A 27,506-nucleotide genomic window follows, 5' to 3' on the forward strand; every position below is an offset into this window, starting at 1 on the left:
GTATAAATAATAAATTGTTATTATTATTATTAGTAACTTGGAACTCAAACACTGCAAACCTGGAACTAAGTGTTCTGTTTTGTGAACCTTTTTTCGGATGCCGAACATGCTCCATTTTGAGTGCCACACTTCCGTTTTGAGTGTTACGCTGAGGTCTGTCTGTTTTTGCTATTTATTTTGCGCTTCTGTTTTTGTGGAACCCAGTTCAGCTACTGATTGACTGATTGCGTAACTGCAGAACATTGTTTATTGCTTCCATTTTATGGATCAATGGTCTCGTTAGATAGTAAAATTCATTTACAGATAGGTAGCCGTGTTGGTCTGCCATTGTCAAAATAAAAAAATTCCTTCCAGTAGCACCTTAAAGACCAACTAAGTTAGTTCTTGGTATGAGCTTTCGTGTGCATGCACACTTCTTCAGATACACTGAAACAGAAGTTGCCAGATCCTTCTATATAGTGAGAAGGTGGGGAGGGGTGTTACTCAGAAGGGTGGTGGGAATGGGAGATTGGCAGATAGCTGAGAGGAGCCTGTTGACGACTCTTAACGACTGCAATAGGTCTTACAGGAAAAGGCAAGGGGTGAGAAGGTGAATTAGTAAAATTCATGTTCAACTGCTGTTTTAGGGGTGGTTTTCCAAAGTTTGAAACGGATTCATCCATTTTGCATTACTTTCTATGGGAAAGCGCGCCTTGGTTTTGGAACAGAGTGCCGGAACGGAATAAGCTTGAGAAGCAAGGTACCACTGTAAAGGCATGTGGGGGAAAGGCCCTGACTTAAGAACAGCGGAGCTCTCGCCGGATTGCCCTGTCAGCTACTATCGGTTGTAAAGCCTGCGTTCCCTCAGGAACCTAGAGGGGGCGCGCGGAGGCGAGGCGCCAATTCCCGCCTTTCCCAGGTGTTTATGTGTGTGTGTGTGTGTATTCGTGCCCGCGCGCGCTCTTGCTGGTATCGGCAGACTGAGGGAGCCAGTCGGGGAGAAACCCTCCTCCGTCTGAGGCGAGCGGCGTTCCTTGTGCGAGGGGAGCCGAAGAGGAGCTTCTCCGACGACGCTGCCCGCCCTGCCGGAGCCGGCGTGGGTGGGTGGGAAGGATCCCCCACGCACGCCCACCTCCCGCCTCGCCAACCCGGGAGAAGCCGCTGCTCTCTCCCGGTCCCCCACCCCGCCCGGACTCATCTGTTGCGCCGCGGCGAAGCGGCACCTCCGCCGGGGGGTATCCTGAGGAGATCCTGAGGGGAGCGCCGGGCGAAGGCGCCTCGGAGTGGCCGGCGAGAGGACTTGAGGGAGAGAAAGAGAGAGACCTTCCCCTGTCTTCGGGAAAATGCGGCTGCCTCGCCGAGCCTGCCTTTCCTTCTCACGCCCAGTAAGTTCTCCCCGGCTCGCACGGGTTGTTGTTTTATTTTGTATCTCTAGACCCGTTTTTATTATTCTTAGGGGGGAAAGATTCCTTTTCCATTGCAGGGGGGGGTTGGACTAGATGACCCTCGGGGTCCCTTTCCAACTCTTCTGTGGTGATTATTCATAATCGTAGATTATTGGGGGGGGGAGGCAACCACCACCTCGAAGCGGTTTTAAAACAATCCGGAATGAAACATTGCCAAAGGAAAGTCAAATGGGAAGTACTGTATAGGTTTTCCATCACTTAGCACCCGGGGTAACTTTTTCGTGCCCTGGCGTGAGAGGCGCTTATAAGCTTTAGAAAGGGGCTATTTCTCCCCAAGAAGAGGGGGTGAAAAAGATGGTGTTGGTTAGGGAGACCCATAACTTGGAGGGGCAAACATGACTTCTCTCTCTCTCTCTCCCCCCCATCCTCCCAATGCTGAGGTCCAGAGGAACTTAAAATCCTCACAAAATAAGGAGGCAGGTTGTGGGGTAGAGAGGGAGGCATTGTTATTGCTCTCTTTGAAGGCGTGCAGAAGGGTCGCTTCACAGGTTGCAGCAAAAAAGACCCAGGCCTGTGGTGTCTCCCCTTTCCGGGCTGCCTCCTTTCTGTCAAATTATTTCTGTGTTTTGTGAACGGGTCCAAGCAAACACCGGCCTCTGTGCCTCAGCCAATTCTCTTGCGTTTCCCCCCCCCCAGACATAGGAGCGCCTTTTAAACACTATAGAATGGAACATAGGAGAGAGGGTCATTGCTTTTGCTAGGTGGCAAAAGAAAAAAAATAAATGACAGCACTTTTAATCCTTTCTATAAATGCTGCCAGTGAGAGAAGTTGTTCCCGTTTTTTTCAGATGTAGGACTGAGGTTGTAAGACAGTGATGTGTACGGTCAAGAGCCGGTTCATGCATATGTGTGTACATCGCTTGAACATGTGTGAGCTGTACTCAAGACTGTTTCTTTCAAATCTCACGCAGAACCAAGATGTTGCCTTGGTATTTCACTACTAACTTGTCAGTTGCTGTTTTTTTTTTAAAAAAACCAGCCACCAATAACTTTGCAGTTCTATCCTGTTAATAAAAAAATTGATTTGTTTCTCAAATCTACTTGCTAGATATGAGCACGGCAGTAGCACTAAAGGGAGAACATTACCCTATTGTACAGATGAGTAGCCTTGGTGACCAATGATGCTCTTTTTGATTTTACCCACATCATCATTGGATGAATTTGAATAGATTGGTTCGGTGTTATTGATTATGCAGAAGAAATACAGTCCTGTTCTGTAGAATTTCAACTTTTGCTTGACATTTTTTCTGTCTAGAAATGGATGAGAAATGAGGGGGAAATACTCAAAGTATGGCATAAAAGCATTAATCTGAATTGGTTTATGAGGCAATACGTTCATCAGAGAAGGAGAGTGGAAACATGCAGTGATATCTGGAAAGAATTTTGGAGAAGTGAGGACCAACAGAAAAATACTATGCTGTATTGAGTTAACATGAAATTTAATCATAATTATTGCAATCAGATGTTGATTAAAAAAACCCTGATCCGATTGAAACCTTGTTTTGTAGAATAAACGAGAGAATGAGGTTCAGAGCCCCGTGAAATTACCTTTCTTCCTTAGCCCTTTCTACACGAAGCTGGCGATTCATTTGTTTAAACCTGGGCCTGTTCTAATCACATAATACAAGACTTGGGAGGGGGAGGTGCTTTTAAGTGCAGGTGGCCATATAGGTGAGGGGTTCTGAACACCCCTTCCCTCCTGCAGTTTATGTTCCTACTGCCTTCCACAGTTGGCCCCTGATACCAAAAATGATCCTGGCAGTGCCTAGAGGCAGGGGCGAACTTCAGTCTTTCAAATTTCAGTGGCACGCCAAAATCTGGCATCCCTTTCCATTCTACACATGCACTACATCATAGTTGCTAAACCCTTTGGCATCCCCTTTGGCTCAGTGCCCAATGCGGCGGAACTACCCTAAATCTGTCTCTGCTGGAAGAACTGCAGGGAGGTAAGCCATGGGCAAAGGGGGCACTCAGCTGCCCCTTACAATCTTAAAATTGGGCCCTCACATTTTTATTTACCATTGCTTTAAAAATGGTTCTGCTACTATCACCTGCAGTTTGAGACTGCTTGTCAAGGTTAAACAGAAAGACTTCAAATTTTCAAAGGTTCCTCCAAAGAATCTTGTTCTTCTTGTGAACTTTGAGATTACAGTAAAAAAAATATTTTTCAGTTCTGAAAAATCAAAGTTGATAGGAGCCAGTTAAACATGCAACAGATCTTAAGTAGAATATTGCATCATTCAGCCCTTTAGGCTTGTTCTTTTTCAGTTTGCATATAAAGCCAAGTGCTACAGAAGTCTGCAAGCACAGAGAAGGAGTCAGGGAAGAGAAGAAAGTGAGAGGTTGGTTATATGGCAAAGAACTGTGGTGAGAGGAGCAACAGACAGACTTATATGGTAAACCTAGTGACTGAAGGAATTCATCTGTGCATTGTGTTCACTTTTGTAAGCTCCTAGATGGTCTGGCTAAATTACAGGCACTATGAATTGAAAAAGAAGTAGCTGGCACGCCATAAAATAGGATAAATCTGGACAAGTTGAATTTCAGAACTATGGAATACACTACTGGGCAATTTTGATTTTTACAAGCACTGCCTCCACTAGCATCTCCTCGATCGATTCCCAGCACACCTGGCAACCAAAATATATTTAAAAGAGACAGTGAAAAAATGCTCAGTATTTAAAAATGGCCACTCCAGAATAAACTTACGCCAGACAGGAATATTAAAGGAAGAGAAAGTAAGAAAGTACAGAGAGTGCTTATCATACACACCACAAAGTAAGATGTGTGTGGCACCCCAGGAAGCCTCTTGGGCTCCCTAGGGTGTAGATAATCTCAGAAGCTCTTTCCTCATCCAAGAATTCCTTCCCCATGGAAGGAACATGCCCAGCACATCTGAAGGCTCAAATGTATACTAAAACTAAATCAGAGACACATTTACCCCAGGGAAGTTAGCAAACTGCAGAACAAAGAGAGACTATGAGCCCAGTCCACAGAAGGATAGGCATACCAGAAAGCAGTGGGATATGGAGTGGGATGACTCTGTGGTGGTGGAGCAAGGTTTTGGTTAGGGGTCCCTTTACCTTTTCCTATAATCATTATTTAATACTGAGGATTCCATTCTCAGGGGGTGATCCTCGATTGTGTCCACATATCAGAAAATTGGACACTGTCCTGGATCCCATTTAGGAGGTGTACCAGATATAAGGCAACATCACCAAAATATATGTAAACTTCACTTGTAGTGAAGTGGGGCTTGGGGATTTATGCGATTTAAGAACTTGTTGCTCAACTACTGGGCTGCACCAAAGTCCATTTACCAGAATTTTGAAGAAGGGATTTAGGTCAGTTTAGGCCTCTAGGAATGAGGATTTTTGTCAGCAGAGTGGACAGTTGATGATGATTGAATGTGGGCAGTTGAAGCCCCTCCGGAAATGCAAGGGTCTGCTTCTCTAGGTTCCCCCCATCAAAAATGGACTAGACTTTAACTGATCTTGAAACAGAACCTTACATTTTGCAACTCTGTGGAATTGCTGCGAAATAGTGGTTGAGTAGTTGCAGAGTGAGCAAACTTCCCTTGCTGATGACAACCACTTGCAGAATGAAAGTAGAAGGTTGCAGAAGAGGCTGGGCATTGTACTACTCATCTGATGAATTCAGTAGATCCTGGGTAAACTTCTTGTATTTCATCCTATTCTATTAGAATCCCTGTTCTCCAAACAAAAAACTTGTATTGCTTGTGAAGTCAGGCCAGCCCTGACAGAGAGTTAAGACAGGCTTCTTTGGAAGAAGGCATCACCTGCAATGACTTGCGGGAAGCTCTTGGTACGTCTGAGTTATTCCCCAGAATTAGAATAGGGCTTCAGGCCCAGAGAATATTTTTCTGACTGTAAGAAAATAGGTTCAGGGTGCATTCGTTAACAGTGGTGGGGATAAAGCTTGTTTAGATGTAAAGTATTATTTTCATTGCAGGAGTTCTTTTTCTGTGCTTCTTATTTATTCAAAGCAAATATAATCTTGACACCAGCCCAAACTTGCTTATAAGAAAAAGTTGTGATTCATTATAGCTTGCCATTTGTCAAAGAACACAGTTTAACTGGAAATACTTCTGCACCAACTCTACTTAAAACTATTTAGAACTATGCTGTGCTCATGTGTAGCTCCTGTTCATTTTAAAGCGGCTTGCATTGGAAAGCTTCATGCTGAATTGGGACAATAATTCTTAGGAAAGCATTTGCTCAGTATTGGCTCTACTGTGTGCCACCACTCTGAAATGCTGCTTATCTCCCACGACCCAGTCACTAAAGGACCAAACTTGTGCTGAGAATGCTGTTTGAGGATGGGAGCTTGATTTCAATTCCAAAACGCACTTATTCCACAACATGTGCAAAAGAAGATTAAGTGGTGCCACACAAAAACAATTATCTTATACTATAAAGACAACAACAGGAAAGAACCACATGTGACAAAACTAGCACATAGACATAAAAACATATTCATCTCTCTTCTTCCCACCCACCAGCAGCAGCACTCTTGTGAAATCAACACTAATATTTTATTTCATGGAGGTTTTCTGTGGGTGGGTGGAGGATGACTCTAGTTAGATAAAACATATCCTAGCCTGCTTTTTATTTGCTACTTCAGATTTTCATTTGTTTTAAAAATATGGCTATATTCTTTGTTCTGTTGAATTTAGGGAGGTACGGACAAGCCTCAATCCATTATGATATTCATTTGCACTTTCATCTGGTATTTTCTACTCAGCTGCAGTTGGCTTACCGGTAATTTGCACAAGTCCATGTTTTGTTTCATCATTTGCTGATGCAGAAATATATGTCTACTTAATGAATAGTTAGACAGCTTGTCTCAACCATTAACAGATATTTGGATTAACTTCCTAGCATGTTCCCTTTCAGAGTTCATAATAGCCCATCACAAATCTAACTATGGCTGCAACCTAACTATGTCTACTCAAAATTAAGTCCTATTGCATTTAGTGGGGTTTACTCCTAGATAAGTGAGGTTGGAATTGCAGCCACTCTTGCTGCTTTGGTTTCACAGTTCAGTATATACTTGTCATCCTATCTCATTTTCCTGACTTAGATATCAGAGAGGGACAGTTTAATTATAGGTCAAGAAAGCTTTGGAGTGGGGAGGAAAGGAACTGCAAATTCAATATTTTTGTAAGCCACTTTCTGGTTGGGATTTTTAAAAATTAAACAATGTGTAAATTTTATGAAAGGCATAAATACATAAACAAACAAACACAACCAAATAAATAAATAAATTTTGCTTTTGAAACCAGGTTTTAGGGTGGTAAAAAATGGGTGGTCAAAGCCAGATGGTTCTTCCCACTTTGATAAAAAGCTAGAAATTTAGGAGAAAGCAGAAATGAAATCCACAGGTAACAGAAGGGTTCATTATTGACTCTCTGCAGCAGCAAAAAGAACGAAACCTCAACAGCAGGGTAGAAGATCAATCTATCCCAGTCTTGGATGAGCTGGCTAAAATCTAATCATTAAGAGGCACTAACTTTTGCCCTGTGAAAAAAATGGAGCAGTTGAACACAAATTTCAGTTAAAATATTCCAGTGAATCAAGGCAGATGCCTGGAGTGTATAAGACCCCCTTGAATAAGCAAAGCATGCAATTCCCACATAGCTTCAGAGGGGCAAAACCCGAATAGCCTGTAAGATAACACAAGTTTCAAAGCAGTATTCATAAATTAAAGAGTGAAGTGGCTAGCTGAGCAGAAGTTGTGATACAGCCCATTTTACACAACTGTTGTTAGTTATCCCACTATCTCACAGCTCCTAAGTGGCAAGTGGTTCCTTAGTCCAAAAAAGGCCCCGGTGCCTGAGAAAAGGCCTAAACCTTTGAAAATGCAAAATCAGGTTCCTTATACATAGGAGCACTGTAGGGATCCCAGGTACACAACCTTTTTGAAGGCAACTGTGCTAGCCTCTGCCAACTGAACCTTTGTGGAGAATAGGTAATTACATCCAGAACAAAAAAGCAAGGGGGAACAAACAAAAAGGAAATCTCATTGCAGGGAAAAAGAAAGCTGTTTCAAAATGGGAGCCTTTTTATCAGCTCCTAATACTCTTTATGGGACGCGGGTGGCGCTGTGGGTAAAACCTCAGCGCCTAGGACTTGCCGATCACATGGTTGGCGGTTCGAATCCCCGCGGCGGGGTGCGCTCCCGTCCTTCGGTCCCAGCGCCTGCAAACCTAGCAGTTCGAAAGCACCTCTGGGTGCAAGTAGATAAATAGGGACCGCTTACCAGCGGGAAAGTAAACGGCATCCTGTGTGCTGCGCTGGCTCACCAGATGCAGCTTGTCACGCTGGCCACATGACCCGGAAGTGTCTGCGGACAGCGCTGGCTCCCGGCCTATAGAGTGAGATGAGCGCACAACCCTAGAGTCTGGCAAGACTGGCCCGAACGGGCAGGGGTACCTTTACCTTTAATACTCTTTATAAGGGTTACCAGTGTATGAACCACTGTGGCTGAGTGAGCCCTATTCATAAATGGTAATTGCTGGCATAACAACCAAAGCTGGTAAAAGGCACTCTAAGCTGTTGAAGCCACCTGGACCTCAGGCAACAAAGATTAATTCAGGAGCACATTCAAGCGACATGTCTGGTCCTTCAGGGAAAGTGCAACCCTGTCCAGAACAGGTAGCTGACCTGTCTCAAACCTGGAAACTATCTACCCACAAGGCTAGTTTTGCTTCAGTTTGTTGTTGTTGTTTAGTCGTTTAGTCATGTCCGACTCTTCGTGACCCCATGGACCAGAGCACGCCAGGCACTCCTGTCTTCCACTGCCTCCCACAGCTTGTTCAAACTCATGTTCATAGCTTTGAGAACACTGTCCAACCATCTTGTCCTCTGTCGTCCCCTTCTGCTTGTGCCATCAATCTTTCCCAACATCAGGGTCTTTTCCAGGGAGTCTTCTCTTCTCATGAAGTGGCCAAAGTATTGGAGCCTCGGCTTCAGGATCTGTCCTTTCAGTGAGCACTGCTTCAGTTTATTTGTCCTCAATAGCAAGTCTTGGCCATGTAGGTAGTAGAACTGAGCTGAAAGAATTAAGAACTGCATGTGGAAAAGAGACTTAAACACATAGCAGGGGAAAATTACTAGTACATGTTATCATGTGAAGTTCAGTGGCATTGGGTTACTTTCCAACAAATTAGTTGGTTTAGAATAATAGTGATAAATCTCTTTGGACCTGAGAGTGTATATTTAATAAGAGATGAGTATCTTTTGAAAGTTTGCCATTTTAGCATATTTTAACAGGTTTCAAATGCTGGTTAGAATGATTTAATGATTTGTGTATTACTAACCATCTGCAAAGCTGAAAAAATCCATATAATATTTGAAAGAAAATGTCACAATTTGTCATTAAAATTTTGGCACCGAAAAGTTTGACCAACTGTTAAAATAGATCATTTTCACTAATGATAAAATCAAATACACCAAGTTCCTTTTGCATGTGTGCGTCCACACACATACACACACAACACTTTTAGACAAAAAATACTTTTTTCCAGACTGATTCTTTCACAGAGTTAAAATGTAACCACTTCTGAAAACTTCCAAATTATTATTAATTTGTTTATTTACTCAGTAAGAACTCCACACTCCACCCTGTTGTATGAATTCTGTTTACTGCAGCTGAGGGACTTGCTTGCAATTTAGTGCTTGATTTAATGAGGTCTGCCAGGATTTACAAAGCCATTGTATTTTGCAATACTGTATGTGCAAACTATCATTTTGTACAATGCAATCACTGTCTTTTAGATTTTGTTACTTTATAAGTGTTTCTATAACAAAGCCCTTTAGTGAAGCTGAGGCCTTGCTTTTCTGCCATTATCTAAAGCACAATTAAAATGGAGATGTCATATGACTAGTGACAGCTAGTGGAGCTGCTAGGAGGTCACAGGGGTGTGACCAAGTTGTTCTGATTTTCTCCCTGTCCCTTTCCCTTGCAAAGATACTGTAGACACTTAAACATTGCAGTTTTACAAACTGTTACGTTGTTGGCATCTGTCTATCTTGGGACACAGTGAAGGAGTGCACCTTTGTGGGTGAGGTCAAGCTGTTGGGAGGTTGCAGCACCTACTGTGGCTGTAGAGACCACTATGGGAGAGACAAGTTTTGTTATGGTTGGGGCAGATGAAGGCATCTGTTTGTGCTGCTGTAGATGCACTCTGGTGTTTCTTCTCTCTGAACTCCTCCCAGCGGTCATTCCTCCTCTGGTCACTGCTATGAATACATGACTTGACTGCCTGTTTCCAGGCACTGTGGTCTTCTGCAAGGGATTCTCACATGGCAGGGTTGATGAAGGTTGCCCACCTTCATGTCACATTTGCAGACATCTTTGTGGCACAGAGTTGGTCTGCCAATTGGCCTGGTGCCAGAAGCCAGCTCCCTGTAGAGCATGTTAGCACCTTACTAAACTGAAAGGTGACACATGGTCCCATTGGGTTGCCATGCTTACCCACCTAGCAGCCACATTCTGCACAAGAGGCAGCCTCCAGACTGTCTATGAGGGTGGCTTCACATAGAGCACATTGAAGTAGCCTAATCGAGAAGTCACTAGAGTGTGGACAGCTGAGGCCAGCCTATACTGGTCCAGGAACAACCAAAATTGGGGAAACAGCCTAAGCTGGCATAAGCACTCCTGACCACAGAAGCCACTTGAGACTCCAGTGACTAACTGGAATCCAGGAGTACTATGATCCTGTTCCTTCAGAGGAAGTGCAGCTTCTCCCAATGTAGGTTGTACATCTAATTCTCAGACATGGGAACCACCCACAGGACCAGGATTCAGCCTTATTTTATTGGTCCACTTCCAGCGCTTCACTGCTTCCAGGCACTGGTCCAACACCTTCCAAGCCTCTCCTGATTCAGATTGAATGGAGAGAGAAAGAGCTACATGTCATCAGCGTGTTGATGGCGCCATGTTCCAACTCAACAGATGACAGATAACAGTTTCATATAGCTGTTGAATAGCATAGGAGAGAAAATGGACCCTTGTGGGAGCCCGCAGCTCAAAAGGCACAGAACCAAGCAACAATTTCCTAGTACTATTTTCTGGTGATGACCGTGCAGTGGAACCAATGTGATACAGTGCCTCCAATTCCCACCCCTCTGAGTCATTCCTGCGTCAAGACTCAAAGGGAATTTTCCTCTCGTGCCTAGAACATTTTGGTGTCATGCTACATGTGTGTATAAGTTAGGGTCTAATAAAGAAATGCAAGCTACATTGGGCTCAGATCATTTTTCCAGGGTTCTGTTAGCAAGAAGGGATATTTATCCCAGTCATTGATGGGAAGCCACAAAATACAGATGTTTCTCTCAGATTTGTGAGTTAACAACATCTGCCCACACTTACTTAATTGGCTTGTTACTGCAGATATTCTGATTGTCATACAACATTAAATACTGTATAACATTTCACCAATATGGTGTCTTTTGAGTCTTCTTACATGGTGTAGGGGGCAAGAATAAATCCCTTTACATAGCTGTATGACAGAAATGGATTCAGGTTGTAGCTCCAGTGCAGGGGGATGAATGATCTAGGCGGCTTGCCTTTAAGGACCCTTACACCAAACTCAGACTGCTTCCTTGGTAATGAACATGGTGTATTCAGTTGTGTTCTATAAAGGTCATTGCAGGCTCATGCCTCTCTCTACTGATATGAACTTGCCACCCTTTTAGCATTAAAATCAAAATGGAATAATTGTGGGGGCATGTCGTTCACAGGGTCTTCCTCATAGACTTATTTCCTTATCTGAAATGGTCTGCATTAGTCCCAAACTACAGTCCTTCCTAATGCAATGCAAGTGTTTGTTATTATACAGTATCATCAGTGTGTGCGGTGTTTTGAATATTGAAAGAAGGGAGATAACAAAGGGAATCGATGGATGAAAGGAAGAGATCAGTATAATAGTGTATGAGGATGTGCAATATAGTCTAAAGGGTTCAAGAAAAAAAGTTGGGGTATCATGGAAAACTATGCTGTAATTGTGATTAGTACTGGGTATTCTGAAAGCTGTAAGAGAATGCATAGTAGTAAGCAAGAAATGTGATGGAAGAGGCTGGAGAAGGAACTCACAGTAAAGAGGACATTTTCTAAGCTATAGTATTTCCTTGCATTAACATTACCACGGATTCACCTTACTGCACAGTCTCTCTCACCCTTTCAACAGATGTTCTGCAAGATATCATGGCCACCTAAGAGTCCCAAATTGTTTTGTTTTAAATGGCCAATAATGTTTTTGAAAATGTGTAAGATTGATCATTCAAAAACAAGAGCAATAGTAATCTTTTCATTTAAAACATTGCACAGTTCAGGTATCCCTGCTGCACACACACCTGTTTTTCATTCTAAACAAGAAAAATTATTATTGTGGAGTTTGGTTTGAGTTTAGTCCCATTTTTCTATTATATTAGTCTTTCAACTTCATTCTGTAGTTTCTGGCCTCATTTAAAAAATGACACCTGAGGGAACAAAGGAGAGCAAAATCATAACAAGCTTCCTTTGCTTTTGAGATGCAAGCGAAATGTTTCAGAATTATTTTATTTTCAGTCTTTATTTTTAGGAGGTAAAAATATTGCCCTGAGACTACACAGAATTTGAGGAAAGAAAGGTTACTGTGGTAATGGCCAGGTGCTTTCCTTTTAAAAAGGCCAACTTTAAAGGATATAAATTTAGAGCAACAGCATCAGTACCAGTCAGTAGATATTTCAGTACATTAATGAAATGATTTCAAGTGCCTCCCAACAGAATCCTAAACTACAATATGGAGCAACCTTGCAATGCTTCAGGGCCTAAACACAAACCTTATGCTGCAGTCCCAACAAATATCGACTACATGGTGTAAGATTTGGGCTTTTGTTTGGTTCTGAATTTTTCTTTGCAAAAAATTTCAGGCAATGGCCACCTGAGTTAACTCTTTGTATAATACTTATCAAATACTGTTCTTGGTTAAGCTCTCTGGCTGTCTTTGGTCTATTATGTACATTCAATTAAATCATATTAATTCATCTATTGTTTTTCAATAATATTAAGATAATACAAAATGCTATGTACATAAATTCATAAAACCAGTTAAGCTTCTTTGATCTAAGTATTTATGCAGTTTTTTGTCTTCCTGTCACTAGGCATGAACACAGCCATTTCTGTGAAATTCCATTGCTATAATAATGGTGTACTCGCTATATTGTGCTCCAGGAATGTTCAAGTGATGTGCGTTCTCTTTTCTATTGCAGAAAGACATGGTTAGGCTGGTGTGAATTATGGCCCAGTTCTATTATAGAAGAAGCGTCAGTGCCCCTTACCGAGATCGAATCCCGCTACGCATTGTACGAGCTGAGTCTGAACTCTCACCTCCTGAGAAAGCCTATTTGAATGCTGTGGAAAAAGGAGATTATGCCAGTGTGAAGCAAGCCCTGGAAGAAGCAGAGATATATTTCAAGATCAATATTAATTGCATTGACCCCCTTGGAAGAACGGCTCTTCTTATTGCAATAGAAAATGAGAACCTGGAGCTCATAGAGCTACTTTTGAGCTTTAACGTCTATGTTGGGGATGCTTTGCTACATGCCATCAGGAAAGAGGTAGTTGGAGCTGTTGAGCTGCTGCTAAACCACAAGAGGCCCAGTGGGGAGAAACAGGTATTTTCCAATGGAAGCTTTTTGTCTGTTGATAATTGCTGCTCTAAGTCTCTCTGTGTGTGGAGAGGGGGCGATCCTTTACAGGATCATGGTTGGTGTAGAAAGGCTTAAACCTCCTCCCATGCTGAAGGAAATCAAGGGAGATTGTGCCTCGAATGTATTTTTTTTTTTACCCAATTACCTCATGTGGATGCATCAAATGGTTAGGCCTTTGAAAGGTTTGTATTCCTAAACTGTTCCCAAAAGGCCAGTTGTAAAGATCCTAACCCTTAGTGGGAGACAGCTGTGCAGTAACTGAAAAGCACCTGGAGGGATGCATCTGATCCCTGATGTAAGGTTCCTATGTGATAACCAGACACACATAACTGACATACTTGTCTAATTAATACATGAAAAGTTTTAGACCAAAGAGTAAGCTGTCCTGCCAGGCTCAGCTCACCTTTGGAGGAACTAGGTTATCAAGCCTACTGTTCTCTCCCAGCCTACCTAAGAAGAAGAGGTTTTGAGCAGGTTCTATAGCTGAGACCACATGGCTCTTACAAGCCATTACTGTGTTCCAATACCAACAATTAGGAACGTACACCACTGCAGCTAAGCCAAATTTTACTGCCTGTGCAATTCTTTCTGAATGCTGTATGGAAAGACACATGAATCTGACCTTTGAAGAGTTTGTAAGTAAATCATTTTTAACTTACCAATCGTGTGGCCTTTTTCTATGTTAAGGCAAGAATTTTGGAACTCACAAGGACATATTTTAAAGGTCTATTTCCATGATTTGCTTCGCTGCATATTTTGTGTTTTTAAATCTCTGTTTGGGTTCTCTCACCAAAGTGTACTTGCCCCAAACTTGGATCTTGGCAGCCAGAAAGTCTCCTTTGTATATACAGTGGTACCTCGGTTTACGAACTTAATCCGTTCTGGAAGTCCATTCTTAAACCGAAACCATTCTTAAACTGAGGCACACTTTCCGTAATGAGGCCTCCCGCCGCTGGTGCCCTTTTACCATTTGGCTTCCATTCTTAGACCGAGGTAAAGTTCCCAAACTGGGACACTACTTCTGGTTTTGTGGAGTTCGTAAACCAAATAGTTCGTAAACAGGGTTGTTCTTAATCCCAGGTACCACTGTACCTATATTTTCCCTCGCCACCAGCAGTTCCCAAAACCTGCTTTAGAGTATCCGATATCCAACATTTGTCTAGGTCCCCTTGTGCCTCTCTGTTCCTGCTTCTGATGAGAATAGTTTGAATGTCAGAGCCCTTGGGTAAGAGTCAGCCAATGAGGCAGGAGAAGAGAAGTGGCTTAAAATGCAGAAATGGACATCCTGCTGTGCCACAATGTGTGTATCCAGAATGGCAGTAATATCATAGGAGAAGAGTGGAGGATTATAGTAAAGTGCTATGCAAAGCTGATAGGTGCTCTACTCCCTGAAATGTTGAGAAAGGTGTGGTGAAGGCAGATTGGTAAGTGAGATTACTGCAAAAAGTAGCTCTGAGGTTGCAGCAAATGCTGCTCTGTGTCAGTCAGAAACACTGGGAAGAGTCCTAGCAAATAGAAAATCCGAGCATGTATAGAAGGCAAGAGAGATAATATAAGACCTGCACCCCTGAATGATGTGCTAGAACATTTTTGTGTAGAGATTAGAAATAGATGTCAGTTTCTGGTCTTTTCTTGTCTGCTTTAATTTTCATACATTATCAGGGCACTGTTAAAATATTGAAATGAACAGCATATTGAAATGTCTGGGGGCATTTCACAATGCATAAGGTATCATTTAATTACACTATCTTGTTCTCATTGTGGATTCAGTAGTGAAAGAGGAGTAAAACGTATAATTCATTTCTTCAGTAGCATAATGAGAGCTCATTGTTGTATTGTGAAAGCATTCAATGTATCATCCCTGTTTTTGCACTGCTGCAATGCTATGCAGTCTGAATGGAAGGGAATAATCAATTCCCCTTTGGAATTCTCCCCCCTCCCCTTTATTATCTTTCCATTTTTGGAAGAGAGAACAGGAGAAATTTCTGTATCCTCTTCTAAATATTATTCATACAGAATACTACATTGCTTGTTTTGTATCCTGTAATTTCAGACCTCATATATTCTTCTGTGACTCAAAATTCCAGTAATAATTCTACATAAGTAAAACCTCTCCCTAAGAAAGAACCCAGAATGAACCTTACCAAAGCTGCAAAATTCCTGAATCACGTTGTTGTTGTTGTTGTTGTTGTTGTTGTTGTTGTTGTTGTTGTTGTTGTTGTTGTTGTTGTTACTGTCTTTTACTTTGCTCTGGAGTTATGACTAGGGCTCTGTATATGCCACAATTCCACAGGAGTGCAGGAAGAGCTCAGAACATGACATTGAACATATAATTTCTTTCTGAAATCTCAGAAGCCAGGAGGAAGGACCAATCTGAATAATAATTCCAGTAGATGGAAGAGGGGCTTGAATTATGTAAAAACAGCAAACATTGCAGAATACATTATGCATAAGAGAAAATATACAAATATATTAATTTGCTTATTTAATACATAATATAAAATCCAACTTTCCTTGGGGCACAGTTTGGATTGCAGAAAGTTAATTTTTAAAATACTGAGTTACATACTTCTCGGTACACAGAAACGGCAGAGAATTAAACGTAGGACAAAGCACATAGTGCAACTCAGCCAAAGTTAAGCACATTCAAATCCTTCCAGTTGGTACATTAATGTGTGCTTACATGTCTTCCATTGACATCAGACTGACATATAAATGCTTGTATTTGTCTGGATTATGCCCATTTATTTATTTTTAGTAGGATGGAAACAAACTATGAAACTTCACTCATATGAAATGCATTCTCAACTCCACAATCCTTATAAAGGATGGGCCACTCTCTCTAAATATTTTCATCCCTGAAAATTAGTACAGCTCCAAGGTTTCAACCAATCTTAATCTTGCTTGAATATGGCATGTTTTGGATGCATAAGTCCTACTTGTGTGAATGTGTGAGTGAAAAGGGGGAAGTGTTTGTTTGTACCTATGCTCTGTGAGAGGTGTGTGTGTACAAAAGAAATATGAATATGTTAGCTGTGTGTGTGTGTGTGTGGTCTGTGTGGGAGATATGCACTTGGGCAGAGAGAAAGGGAGAGATGTATGAGTGAAGTGTATATATATGACTGAGTGAGGCATGGATACGTCTGTGGTCTGTATGTGAGTAGTGAGTGTGCACGAGAGGGTCTGAGGCTCCTTGTGGCATGGATCCTGGAGCAGCTGCTGTAGTTGCACCATTATAATCCAGCTCTGATTTAGTCTCGTACTGTGTCACGCAGTTTCTCTATGCATAGAGAAGGCTCCCTGTTTCAGGCATTATGCTGAATGCAATGACAGCAATGATGGGAGCAGGAAAAGCAGTATGAGTTTGAGCATGGAGCTAAGCACATGACCCTGAATGCCCCTTGAACACACTTTCCTTCCACCTGAGAATAACATGACTCCTACACACCTAATTCATGTCAGCAACGCCCCTCACAGGATATGTGTGTCATCCTCCAAACTTCATTGGTCAATGTTAAATAGATATACTTGCATCAAGGGACCATCTCAGTTAGTTGTCTATATGGCCAAATAATGCTTTGTTCGGAGTTTGATTCTATAATGTCTCTGGTATGTAGCTAGATAATTAAAGAAGCATGCTGAAGATGTAACAAATGCCGCTCTAGAAAAATTAGAATTGCTTCATAGCAAGTGCACATAGAAATGGACTCGGGAACAAACATCCAAGACCAAAATAAGTTAAAATACTTCCCTTCACAAGCAAGAATAACTCAGAGTTCCAGCACAAAGAATGACATGCAAATAGTAGCAATATATCAAATCACAACATATAAACAACACAGAACAAGGCTTTGCAGAACTGAGACACTTGATCTTTACAACAGCTTACCTATCTGAGTGCAAACAAGTTTTGAGTTACACAGAGAGCTAAAAATGTGTTCAAATGTGATATATATTGCACAGTCTGATGTCTACAAGAATGTCTGATTTATTACACATATCCTTATTTATGTTCAGAGTTGATTACTGGCTAGCACAACTAAATGAGAGAAGGAAGCTATGTAAATCAAAGCCAAAAAAAGGATATCAGGCTACATCAAAATACTGCAGTAAATCCCAACTATGAAGTGAGCTACATATTACCATATATCATAGATACTTTTAAGTGTTGGGTTTGAGTGCCTGAAGAGGGCTGTCTGGCACTCCTGAACCCAGTGTTAAGCTTCTCTCTTCCCAATCAAGCAACAAAGCCTAGAAGTCCGACTTGCTGCTGTCACTTGCAAATTTCAGCCTTGTTTGTCCCATCCTTATCAATGGTGGGTGAGGGAAAAACAACCACTTTGTTCTCCATATGCTCAGTTGTCCTTCGTTGTGTGGTTCCCAAGTGCAAACCCCATACAAGGGATTTTGACAGGTGGGCAGCTCCACCTGCCTGTCAACTTTGACCTACAAGGCTGATACTGATAAGGATCAGGCCCTTCAAGCCAAAAAGGTTCCCCACTGCTTACCCTGAACAAAATCATTTGATTTGTTGCAAACCCTAGGAAACAGTAGTGAATTGGGCTTGGAACATGAACAAGTAAGTAAAGCGTTGAAGAGGTTAGCTCACTTTTCAGTGACTATTTGGTGCTGGATACATTATGGATATCTGTAGGCAAACAAAACAAAACAAAACAAAACCTTGCACTCCATAGAGAGCTGGGCTGAATGTTAGTAAGTTTCAATTTCTGCCAAAACAAAGGCCCGATCCCAAAAAACATTTGGAGTAGAATAGCCACCCTTTTTCCATTCCCTTTTGATGGAGCATCTGCTTAACAGCTCCAAAATAGATGCAAAATTTATTCAGATGTAGATAAACTATTGCACTGTTTTCTTGGCCCATAATATTGCTTTAATCATTTCCCATAACACTGGGAACCCAAAACATTGCTTTCATCATTTCCTTCCTTCTAGCTCCCTTTTAGAAATCAACTTTTGCACTTTAACCCTCCCATTTGAGCATAGTGCTGATAATGCCAAAGACATGGGTTTGATCCCCATATGGACCCTCTACATATTCCTGCATTGCAGGGGGTTGGACTAGATGACCCTTAGGGTCCCTTACAACTCTATAATTCTGTGATTCTATGGCTCTTTTCAAATAGCATTGCCTTTATAGCCATTGTAATCTACTACCTCATAAGTTGCAATGTGGGGAGGAGAAAATTATGAATGGGAGTGCAGTGGAAGGGGGACAGAATAATTAACTCTCTTTTAGCACTACGGTTTCTCCCTTGCTACTTCTGCTGCTTTGGTACCATTTTACTCCTTAGCTGCTTCATTCACTTTCCTGTATTGCTCACACGAAGGACCACTACCAATCAGGGATTAAATAAAAGAGGGTAATGCCACACACTGCATTACTGTTTTGTATTTTATTATTGAAAACTTTTAACCATTTTAAAAAAGATTTCTAGCCACCACACAGGCAATCTGCTGGGTCACCTTGCCCAAATTCCTTGCTCTGAAGGACTCCTGGCCCTTTCTCAGAGGGAAGGGGGGCTTGGGGCCAAGGTACAGCCAGCACAAATGCCACATTAGCCACAGCAAAGTACTAAAGGTTCCAGAGTGTGTGTGAATAAACAGGGTGATAGCATTGATGCTACCTGCCTCAGGCAGACATTCAATGTTTTGTACCACCTCTGACCTGCAGCTTTGCTCTGATAGATGCCACAGACTTTGTAGACATGAATTATACTTCCTTCAAAATGGGCAAAAGCAGTCCCCTTTCTTGTTCTAATAATAGCTACTATTTATTCCCCTGGGTGGGTGCAAGATGGAGAGAGAACAAACAAAACTCAGAAGCATTTGCAGTGATTAAGGTGCTGCACTACTTTGCAGTGGTCTGTACTCCCATGGACTGTTCCATCTTTGGCTATGCTGCTGCAATGGATCAACTGTTCCGGGGATGTTTTCCAGTCACTTGCTTCTACGGAGTGTTATTTCTATGGAAAATTTCAAAGGCACTCATCTTTCATGGAAACACTGTCCAAACCTTCCCAGATTGCTCAAGCCCAGATTTATTATTTATATTTAGTGCACATGATCCTGGATTTCATGAGCCTGAACCTGAAAAACAGCCAGAACCCTGGCACAAAGGAGGAGGAAGGAGCTGGCTCAAGAAGACCAGTCATGCAAGCAGTGAAGATGCTGAACCCAGCATCAGGCCCTGACACAGAACCTAGCTGAAGTTCTGTGCCAGGCTTTGGGAAGCAGGTGTAAGACTCTGACAGGGTCCTAGAGCCCTCTTGCTTCCTTCTCAAAGCTCAGTAAGTGTTTGCCCAGCTTTGGGAAAGGAAGTAGGACTCCAAGACCTTTACTGGGAACCAGTGACGCTGCCCTAAAACCACCTCTGCCTTACATCAGCTGTAAGGAAGCTGAAAAAGCTGACATGATTAGCCTCTTAGCTCATTATTAATGTTCATGGAAGAAGCCACAGAGAGAGAGGTAGAAGGAATGGCTTTTTTATAGTCTGCATCTCTGGTTGTTTTTACTTTCTGGACTGTTTTATTGTCGAACAAAATGAACAAGTTATAAGGTGCTAGAAGATCTAGCTATCAATTAGTGTTCGTATTTTCAGCGAACAATCTAACTTTGTATTGATTTTACTATAGTTTAAATGCCATCTAGTGTTTAAATGAGGCATTTCATTTTTGAAAAGATCTTTCTACAATTTAAATCCAAGTCACTAAGGCTAATCTTTATAATGTATTTTGCAGCTATTTCAATTACAACCTATTTTACAGTTTATGATTGCGATTATTTTGCCCTGTAGCATTAATTACCTTTTTTTAGCCAATAAACCACTATTTATGATAAATACTTTGCCATATGACCTGGTTTTATTATTTTGGATCTCTATGAAGTTTTTAGTATGACAGAGCCCAGTTTTTTCTGCAGTAGCATTAGAAGTTCTATTCTGAAGGCCCTGGATGGTTTTCCATCTAGTTTGTTATCACAGCACAGATGACGCCTGCATCTATTCTCTTAAATTATCACTTCATATGTTGCCCAAGCTGCAACACTACATTAACACCTGCAATATTGTAACACTTTGCTACACAAAACTGCCACTAGCAATGACTTGTTAGCCCTCTTTGATAGGTGAGAGTACAGCAATTTGGGCAATGCCCAAGTGGTTCAAAATTTTAATCCCATCTTGGCCACACTTCATTGTGTTAAAATGTGTAGCTTGCCCCCACATGTCTGCCAGCCAAGATCCATTTAGGCAGAAATAGCAGGGCGTCAACCTTGGGTCTTTTGCATTCAGAGTTTATGCTCAGTCACTGAGTTATAGACCCTTAGAATCGCACTGTGCCATTAAAATTAGTGACTCATGTGCTGCAGGCATGGTTGGAGTCAGTTCTGGATTGACACAGAAGAAAAGGTTCAAACAAGCTGGTTCAGAATATTGTATTCAGATGCCTATATTTTCTTCAGTTGTCCATTACTTTACTGAAGTATTCCCAACTGGCCTTCTTTATTACTTTTAAATCTACCTCTCTTTCCCCCAGCCACTAAGGCCCTACAAGCTGCTCACAATAAATATCTACATAATGTTACACACTACCCCAGTCTCTGGGTGGTGCGAGATTCCAGGGGTCCAGGGTCTGTATTTCCTTTGGAAATGAGACACAGCAGAGACTTTGTGGTGTCCTTTTGATATATGGCACACACACACACACACACACACATATATATATATATGGTTTCGTAGATTTTCACGGGCACAGGAATGCAGGTTTTGGTGTCTTCGGGTGTCTTCCCGTGTAAGAGTTGGGGTGTCTAGGCGACGTTTCGACGAGGTCTCACTCGTCATCTTCAGGCTGGTGCTTTCGGCTTCTTGTTACTAGAACAGAGCAGGATCTCAGTGTTTGAGTTCCTATAAATACTGTTGAGGGGGTGTGGTGTATAGCCTCCAACGTTCTGGGCAGAGAGGAAGTTCCCAGGTTAGTGTGCCTTTTCTTCTTTTGTTCATTAATTACTTGAGGGATATCTTGAGTGATTTCTTGAGTGATATTCTGAGTACCACTTAGGAGGGTCATTAGGTGTGGATTAGTTGCTAAAGCTTTCGTGTCTTGACCTCTTGAGCTTGTGAAGAGTTTTTCTGAGAAGATGGCTGTACTGCACTTAGTTGTGCTCTGGCTTGGCTTCGTGTATAGGGGCGAGCTGTGGTTTTGTGCCCTGTGCCAGCCAGATCTGTGTAGGGATTGCAGGGGGGTGCAGCATCCGGAGGTGCCACTATGGTTTGGCTACTGGATGGTGTCTGTAATTTATCTGTGGAGAGGGTCTGGGTTTGGGTCTGGTGTGGTTGATTGGAGATGGCGTTCTGTGTGCCTCTGGTTCTGGTGTCGGTTTTTGTGGGGAGGGCTAATTTCCAGATGTCTGGCAGGCGGGACGTGTCGTCACGCTTGTTCATGTTGTGAGGGTGTTTCTCTATCTCGATGGCTTCCATGATTATTCTCTTGTGGTGATGTTCCATGTTAAAGAGCAATTTGGAATCTGCAAAATTAATTTCGTGTCCTGTTTCTTTCATGTGTTGGTAAAGAGAGGAAGTTTTTTCTTCTTTTTTGACGGCATTCTTGTGTTCTGCGATACGTGCATTTATTCGTCTGTTTGTTTGTCCAATGTACGTGGCTGGGCAGACTTTGCAGGGTATTTCATAGACCCCTTGGTTTTCTAACTGGATTTTATCTTTTGGGTTTCTGAGCATATTGGCTATTTTTTGGTTGGTGCAAAAGGCTGTTTTGATATTGTGTTTATGGAGGATTTTGCTAATTTTATCTGTAGTGCCCTTGATATAAGGAAGGAGGGCCATGCCATTGTTTTCTTCTGTGTCTTGGTTTTTGGGGGGTGTTTCTTTTTGGATTAGCTTCGTAACCCTGTTTTGCTGGTATCCGTTGGCGATTAACACATTTGAGAGATTCTGTAACTCAGTTGTCAAGTGGTCTTTGTCAGCCAGGCGTTTGGTGGTACTCAGAATATCACTCAAGAAATCACTCAAGATATCCCTCAAGTAATTAATGAACAAAAGAAGAAAAGGCACACTAACCTGGGAACTTCCTCTCTGCCCAGAACGTTGGAGGCTATACACCACACCCCCTCAACAGTATTTATAGGAACTCAAACACTGAGATCCTGCTCTGTTCTAGTAACAAGAAGCCGAAAGCACCAGCCTGAAGATGACGAGTGAGACCTCGTCGAAACGTCGCCTAGACACCCCAACTCTTACACGGGAAGACACCCGAAGACACCAAAACCTGCATATATATATGGTTTATACATATATACAACCTGAGGCTATGATGTGGGTTGGGAGGGGGTTTCCAGCATTACACTTTAAGAGGGTCCTGTGTCTCCCATTGCTGCAGCCTTGGATTCAAACTGTCAGTTCATATTGTGTTCTGACCGCCCCCCCTTCAGATTGCCGCATTTAACAGACTGCAACTGCTTTCCCCCAGGTCACATAATCACCCCTGCAGTCCTGAACTCAACTTGCTAACTATCACTCTATGGAACGAGGGGCTCCATACCCTTGCTGTCTGGCACAGCCTATATCTTCCTAATGGCTCTTCACCTTCCCTTTTTTCTCCCTGATGGTTCTTCTCCCGGGTGATTTCCTGAATGGGAAAGCTAGTTTGGCCTGTATTTTTCCTAAATCCAGCATCTGGCAGCCCATTTCAATACTCCAAGCATTATTTGAACTCCCAACACCAATTAGACCCAGCAGCTATTAGACACAGGCATTTAGGGGAGTCAAAGCACCCACAAACCCATCACAATAACAACAAAAACCATGTAAAATTCAAATCCATATAGCAGGAAGATAATGTTACATCCATTTGTAAAATCCCTGCTAAATCCCTTGACCTACTGTTCTTATTTTTGAAGATGGGTGAACAACATTAAATAGAAAATTAGCAACTTTGCAGCCAGTCCTCATTACAAATTAAACAGATTCCTTATTCAAGGGCAACATAACAATGGTTTCTATAGTGGTGAAAAGCACAGCTATGATGAAGATTATCCACTAGTTGGCCTCCTGATGAATATGTATTATTTTTGGAATTCAATTATCTTCTCTTTGTTATGCTTTTCGCACATCCTGCTGGCAACTGGAGTTGTGATAATGTAAGAAATTAGCTACTTTGCATGTCAAATATTGCCCAGCTGATCACACATTATTTTTCCCTTGACAGAATCTGTTTCATGTGGCAAAAACAGCAAACTTAGGGCATATAGCAACATGTCTGCAGTAGCAGGGTTTATTTATTTTTTATTTTTAAAGAGAAAATGAGGGATGTGTATATTCACATGTAAAAGAGGAGATGAGTGCATGCCAGGAATCTGAAAAAGCTGTAGAATATGCTAGACTGCTGTTGAAAGTCATGCCCAATTACCTGGAACAGGGGTTGCCAACTTTTTCTGGGCAAAAGGGCACATTAGGAATTTTGACAACAACAAGAAGAATCTTTATTACAGCCGTAGGACAGCGAATTTTGTCAAAATGTTGTAAGTCACCAAGTGGCTGTCAGATGCATGGCATAACACAAAATGGCTGTCATGGGAATGTGATGTAACATAAAATTAGAGTACACTTACTCCTGCTGTTTCACTAACCTACAGGCAGCCTAATGTTTACTGTAGAAAGTTAGCTGTGTTCTGCTGGTCCTGATTGGAGAGATCACACAATATGGATTTCACACACAAACCCATGAGCACGTGCACACACACACAGATGCTGTTGCTGTCTGATAACAACAAGGATCATTCCCTAGTTCCAGGAAATACACATGAAATGGGTGCTCTGCCAGCAGTGGATTTAGAACAGTTCAGGCAATTCCTTCTCACAGGGCACCGAGCTGAGGGGGCACAAAACAACAATAACAATATTGCCTATATTTACATGGGGACCTACTGAGAAGATCCATAAAAAGCAACGCTACCAAAGGAATTATTGTGAAAATAAGAAATATTTGGGTGTGAGTGCACAAGATTTTGTCCTTGCTCAGGACCCCATATTACCAAAGTCTGCCCCTGACATCACATGCACATGACAAGGCCCCCAATGTCCGTTGGAACTCGGTGCCTCTGATGTACAACATCCATCAACTGAACTTAACCTCTAACTGAACAAGCTAACAAACAGCCTTGCTTTTAAGATTCTATTAATCTTACAGATAAAGTAACATAGATCATGCTGTACGTGAGCAAAGGGGTTGCAGAACAGGAGAGAGAAGGCATAGAAACAGGGATGATGTACGTGGAAGGAAGAGTTGAGAAAGCTAGTAGAAGGGGGAGAAGGGAAAGGGGTGAAAATGAGGGTGCAAAGAAGGTTGGAAAAAGGGAGTAGAAGACACAAGAATGGGGGCGGAGATGAAATCAGGGCCATGAAAGGGTCTGCAGCATAGGAGGGGATAATTGGGCAGAAGGTGAAAAGGTTGGTTAGTATTCATTGCAGTGTGCAAGAAGAGGAAGATGCAGGAGGTCACCATGAAGGTGGCTTGTGTACAAGGAGGTGGGGGTGTTGCACAAAAAGTGAGGAAGAAGGAGGCATGGGTTGGTGGGGCAATAAAATAGACATGGGCTTAAGAAGGTGAAAGGCAAGCATTACAGTTGCATGGGGTGAGAGGGGCAAGCCCTAGGGGTTTAATGTGGGGAATGGCAAGAGGATTGGCAAGTGGAGTTGGCAGGCGTGCAACCTCTAGTATTAAATAAAAAGTTACCTATCCTCGTCAAACCTGACTTCTGAACTGTCAGGTTTATGAATTAAACTTAACCCCTTGCTATATTCATTAGATATCTGCCAACCTTCTGCAAATTTATCTTGCCTTAGCCTTTTTTAAAGTGATGTCCAAAAACATAGCCACATTAATAATTTAATGTATAATAATTTAATAATTTAAAAAGCAGGTGGAGGACAGTTAGTGGCTACTAGCCAGAGAATCTAAATGAATCAATATGCTCAGAAACAGTATACCTCTGGTGCTACTTTTGCGGATGATTACCAGAGGAAAATATTTTGAAAAAAATAGAAATGAAGAAATTTAAGATGATGATGATTATTGTATAGGCACAGTAAACAAAGAGAATTTTCTTCCAAAAGAGCCCTACATTTGCTAATCAATTAAAGGCTGATTTGCACAATACAGTGGTACCTCGGGTTACAGACACTTCAGGTTACAGACACTTCAGGTTACAGACACCACTAACCCAGAAATAGTACATCAGGTTAAGAACTTTGCTTCAGGATGAGAACAGAAATCGTGCAGCGGTGGCGCAGTGGCAGTGGGAGGCCCCATTAACTAAAGTGGTGTCTCAGGTTAAGAACAGTTTCAGGTTAAGAACGGACCTCCAGAACAAATTAAGTTCTTAACCCTAAGTACCACTGTATATTTTTGGCTACATGAATCAGCTGCAGTATGTAGTTGAAACTGAATAAATGCAGATGTAGACTGGGCAATTATGCATATGGTCAGCAATGATTGCTTTAATCTTAATGGCATTTTTCCTAACCACCATGAGAAATTGCTGCTGAGCATGTTACCTGATGCACACATAATACAGATGCCCACACAGGCTCCCTCCATAATTGTGATTACCCTCAAATCAGCTTCCACAACCATCTTGGAAATTGCTAGAAAAATTGCAGACAGCCGCAGTCACCTTGGGGTGAAAGACTAAAGCCTTATATGTGTGCTTCTGCAGTAATAATGGCATGAGGGAGAACTGGGACAACATTTTGAAGCTCCACCTCCCTCCACCATGTCATGTTCTTGTTTTCAGCCCTCCATGTGCTTGAGGGCAGAATTGTGAAATGGGGCACCTGCTATATTCTTAGAGGTTCCCTCCACAGTTTAGAAGCCCTGCTTTAGAGGTTTGCCCTCCAGCTCACGGAGGGCTATAAACAGGGCAAAAGGGATGCACCAGAGGGACTGAGGCATAACTCTGTGCCCCTGATCTCCCTTATCATGAATACCAAACAGGGTTTATTTGCTGCTCCACTCTGTATTTCAATTCAGCCTTCCTTTTTAGAAGAATGTGACTGTAAATATTGTAAGCAAAACAAGAACACTTCATTCTGACAAACCTATCTGAGAATGCTCTCTGGAATGTCAATAACGTTCCCCCTTCACACTAAGACAGATAGGTCTTTATTTATGATGTTATGCCAGGGAAACAATCATAATTGAGGAGACTGTGAGTCACATCCAGATATACAGACCCATTTAAATTCAGCAGATGTATGAACATGGACACATAAATAATGACAATGCATTTGCCTTCTTTCACTATGCTCCTCCTATAAGACTTTGGGAACAGTCTATATGCTATATATTGCATCACAATCTCCTGGGCAAATCATGACTCTACATTTCTACAGCACCTCTTCTCTAGAAATTTGACCTCCTGAAGCTTGAATTATTTAAATGTCTACTATGCACAGAATTAAAGCACATGGTTCAGAACTTGTATTTCCCTTGCTTGTGGAATTACTCTGCTGCAAGTGACAAAGGCAGAGATGTCAAACTGTTTAGCAACATTACACAGACAGGGAGAAGGGAAACTGTTTTCAGTCTTCATTCTGCACTCAAATATACCTTTAGCTGCCTGTAGCTGCTTTCCTGAAATTTCCAAGATAATGAGAGCTCCAGGGTCTATGTCAATTTTGCAAGGCGGGTGGACTTGCAAGAATTGCTAAAACTAACAAGTTTCTCTGTATGGGAAAAAAACACCATGCATAAACCTGAAGCCAATCAGATTAGTACTCTAGTTCTCAGTGTAGTCAGTTGCCTGCCAGAATTACTTCCTAAGATATCTATGCAAACAATTCAACAAACTGAGCACCTCAAACTAATTTAGGGCTAAACTGTGCCTGTGGTTCTTGTCTACTTCAAGTAAAGATTTGAGAACCCAGCTATCACTTTGTGACTAAAGATGGATTGTCAAAGGGGATAATTCCCCCCCCCCCTTTTCCCATAGCACTAGTTCATCGTGCAGATGTTACCGTAGTTAGAAATACTGATGGACTACTCTGGTTCTTGCTGTCGGCTAGTTTTTCTGCTGCCCTGTCTAGTGTGGTGTGATTCACTTCTTTGAATAAATTGGATTGGTTGTACTAACCAGATTGCTTGTCCCAATGTTGCCTTTGCTTGGTTCATGTGGGTCCACTTTGTTCTCTGCTGTCATAATCTCCTTGATGATCTGCATATCCTGAAAGCAGAACTCACACAATACCTTTGATTTATTAGAACCAACCAAACACCACAGTGAGGGAAACTAATTTGCACAAAACCACCCTCAG

At 42.0% G+C, this 27,506-nt stretch overlaps 1 protein-coding gene across 2 annotated transcripts in view; it reads left to right on the plus strand.

The window, feature by feature from the left end:
- The first annotated feature begins 892 nt into the window (after window positions 1-892).
- Window positions 893-27,506, plus strand: part of TRPC4 (transient receptor potential cation channel subfamily C member 4) — a 61,114-nt gene continuing 34,500 nt past the window's right edge. For both annotated transcript variants that reach the window (XM_081176263.1, XM_081176264.1), the window contains exons 1-2: window positions 893-1,364; window positions 12,722-13,126. In XM_081176263.1, the coding sequence (XP_081032389.1) occupies window positions 12,749-13,126 (378 nt within the window). In that variant the 5' untranslated portion in view covers window positions 893-1,364; window positions 12,722-12,748. The remainder of the gene's footprint in view (window positions 1,365-12,721; window positions 13,127-27,506) is intronic.

The sequence above is a fragment of the Podarcis bocagei genome (assembly GCF_964188305.1).
Source record: "Podarcis bocagei genome assembly, chromosome: 17".
NCBI classification, from domain to species: domain Eukaryota; kingdom Metazoa; phylum Chordata; class Lepidosauria; order Squamata; family Lacertidae; genus Podarcis; species Podarcis bocagei.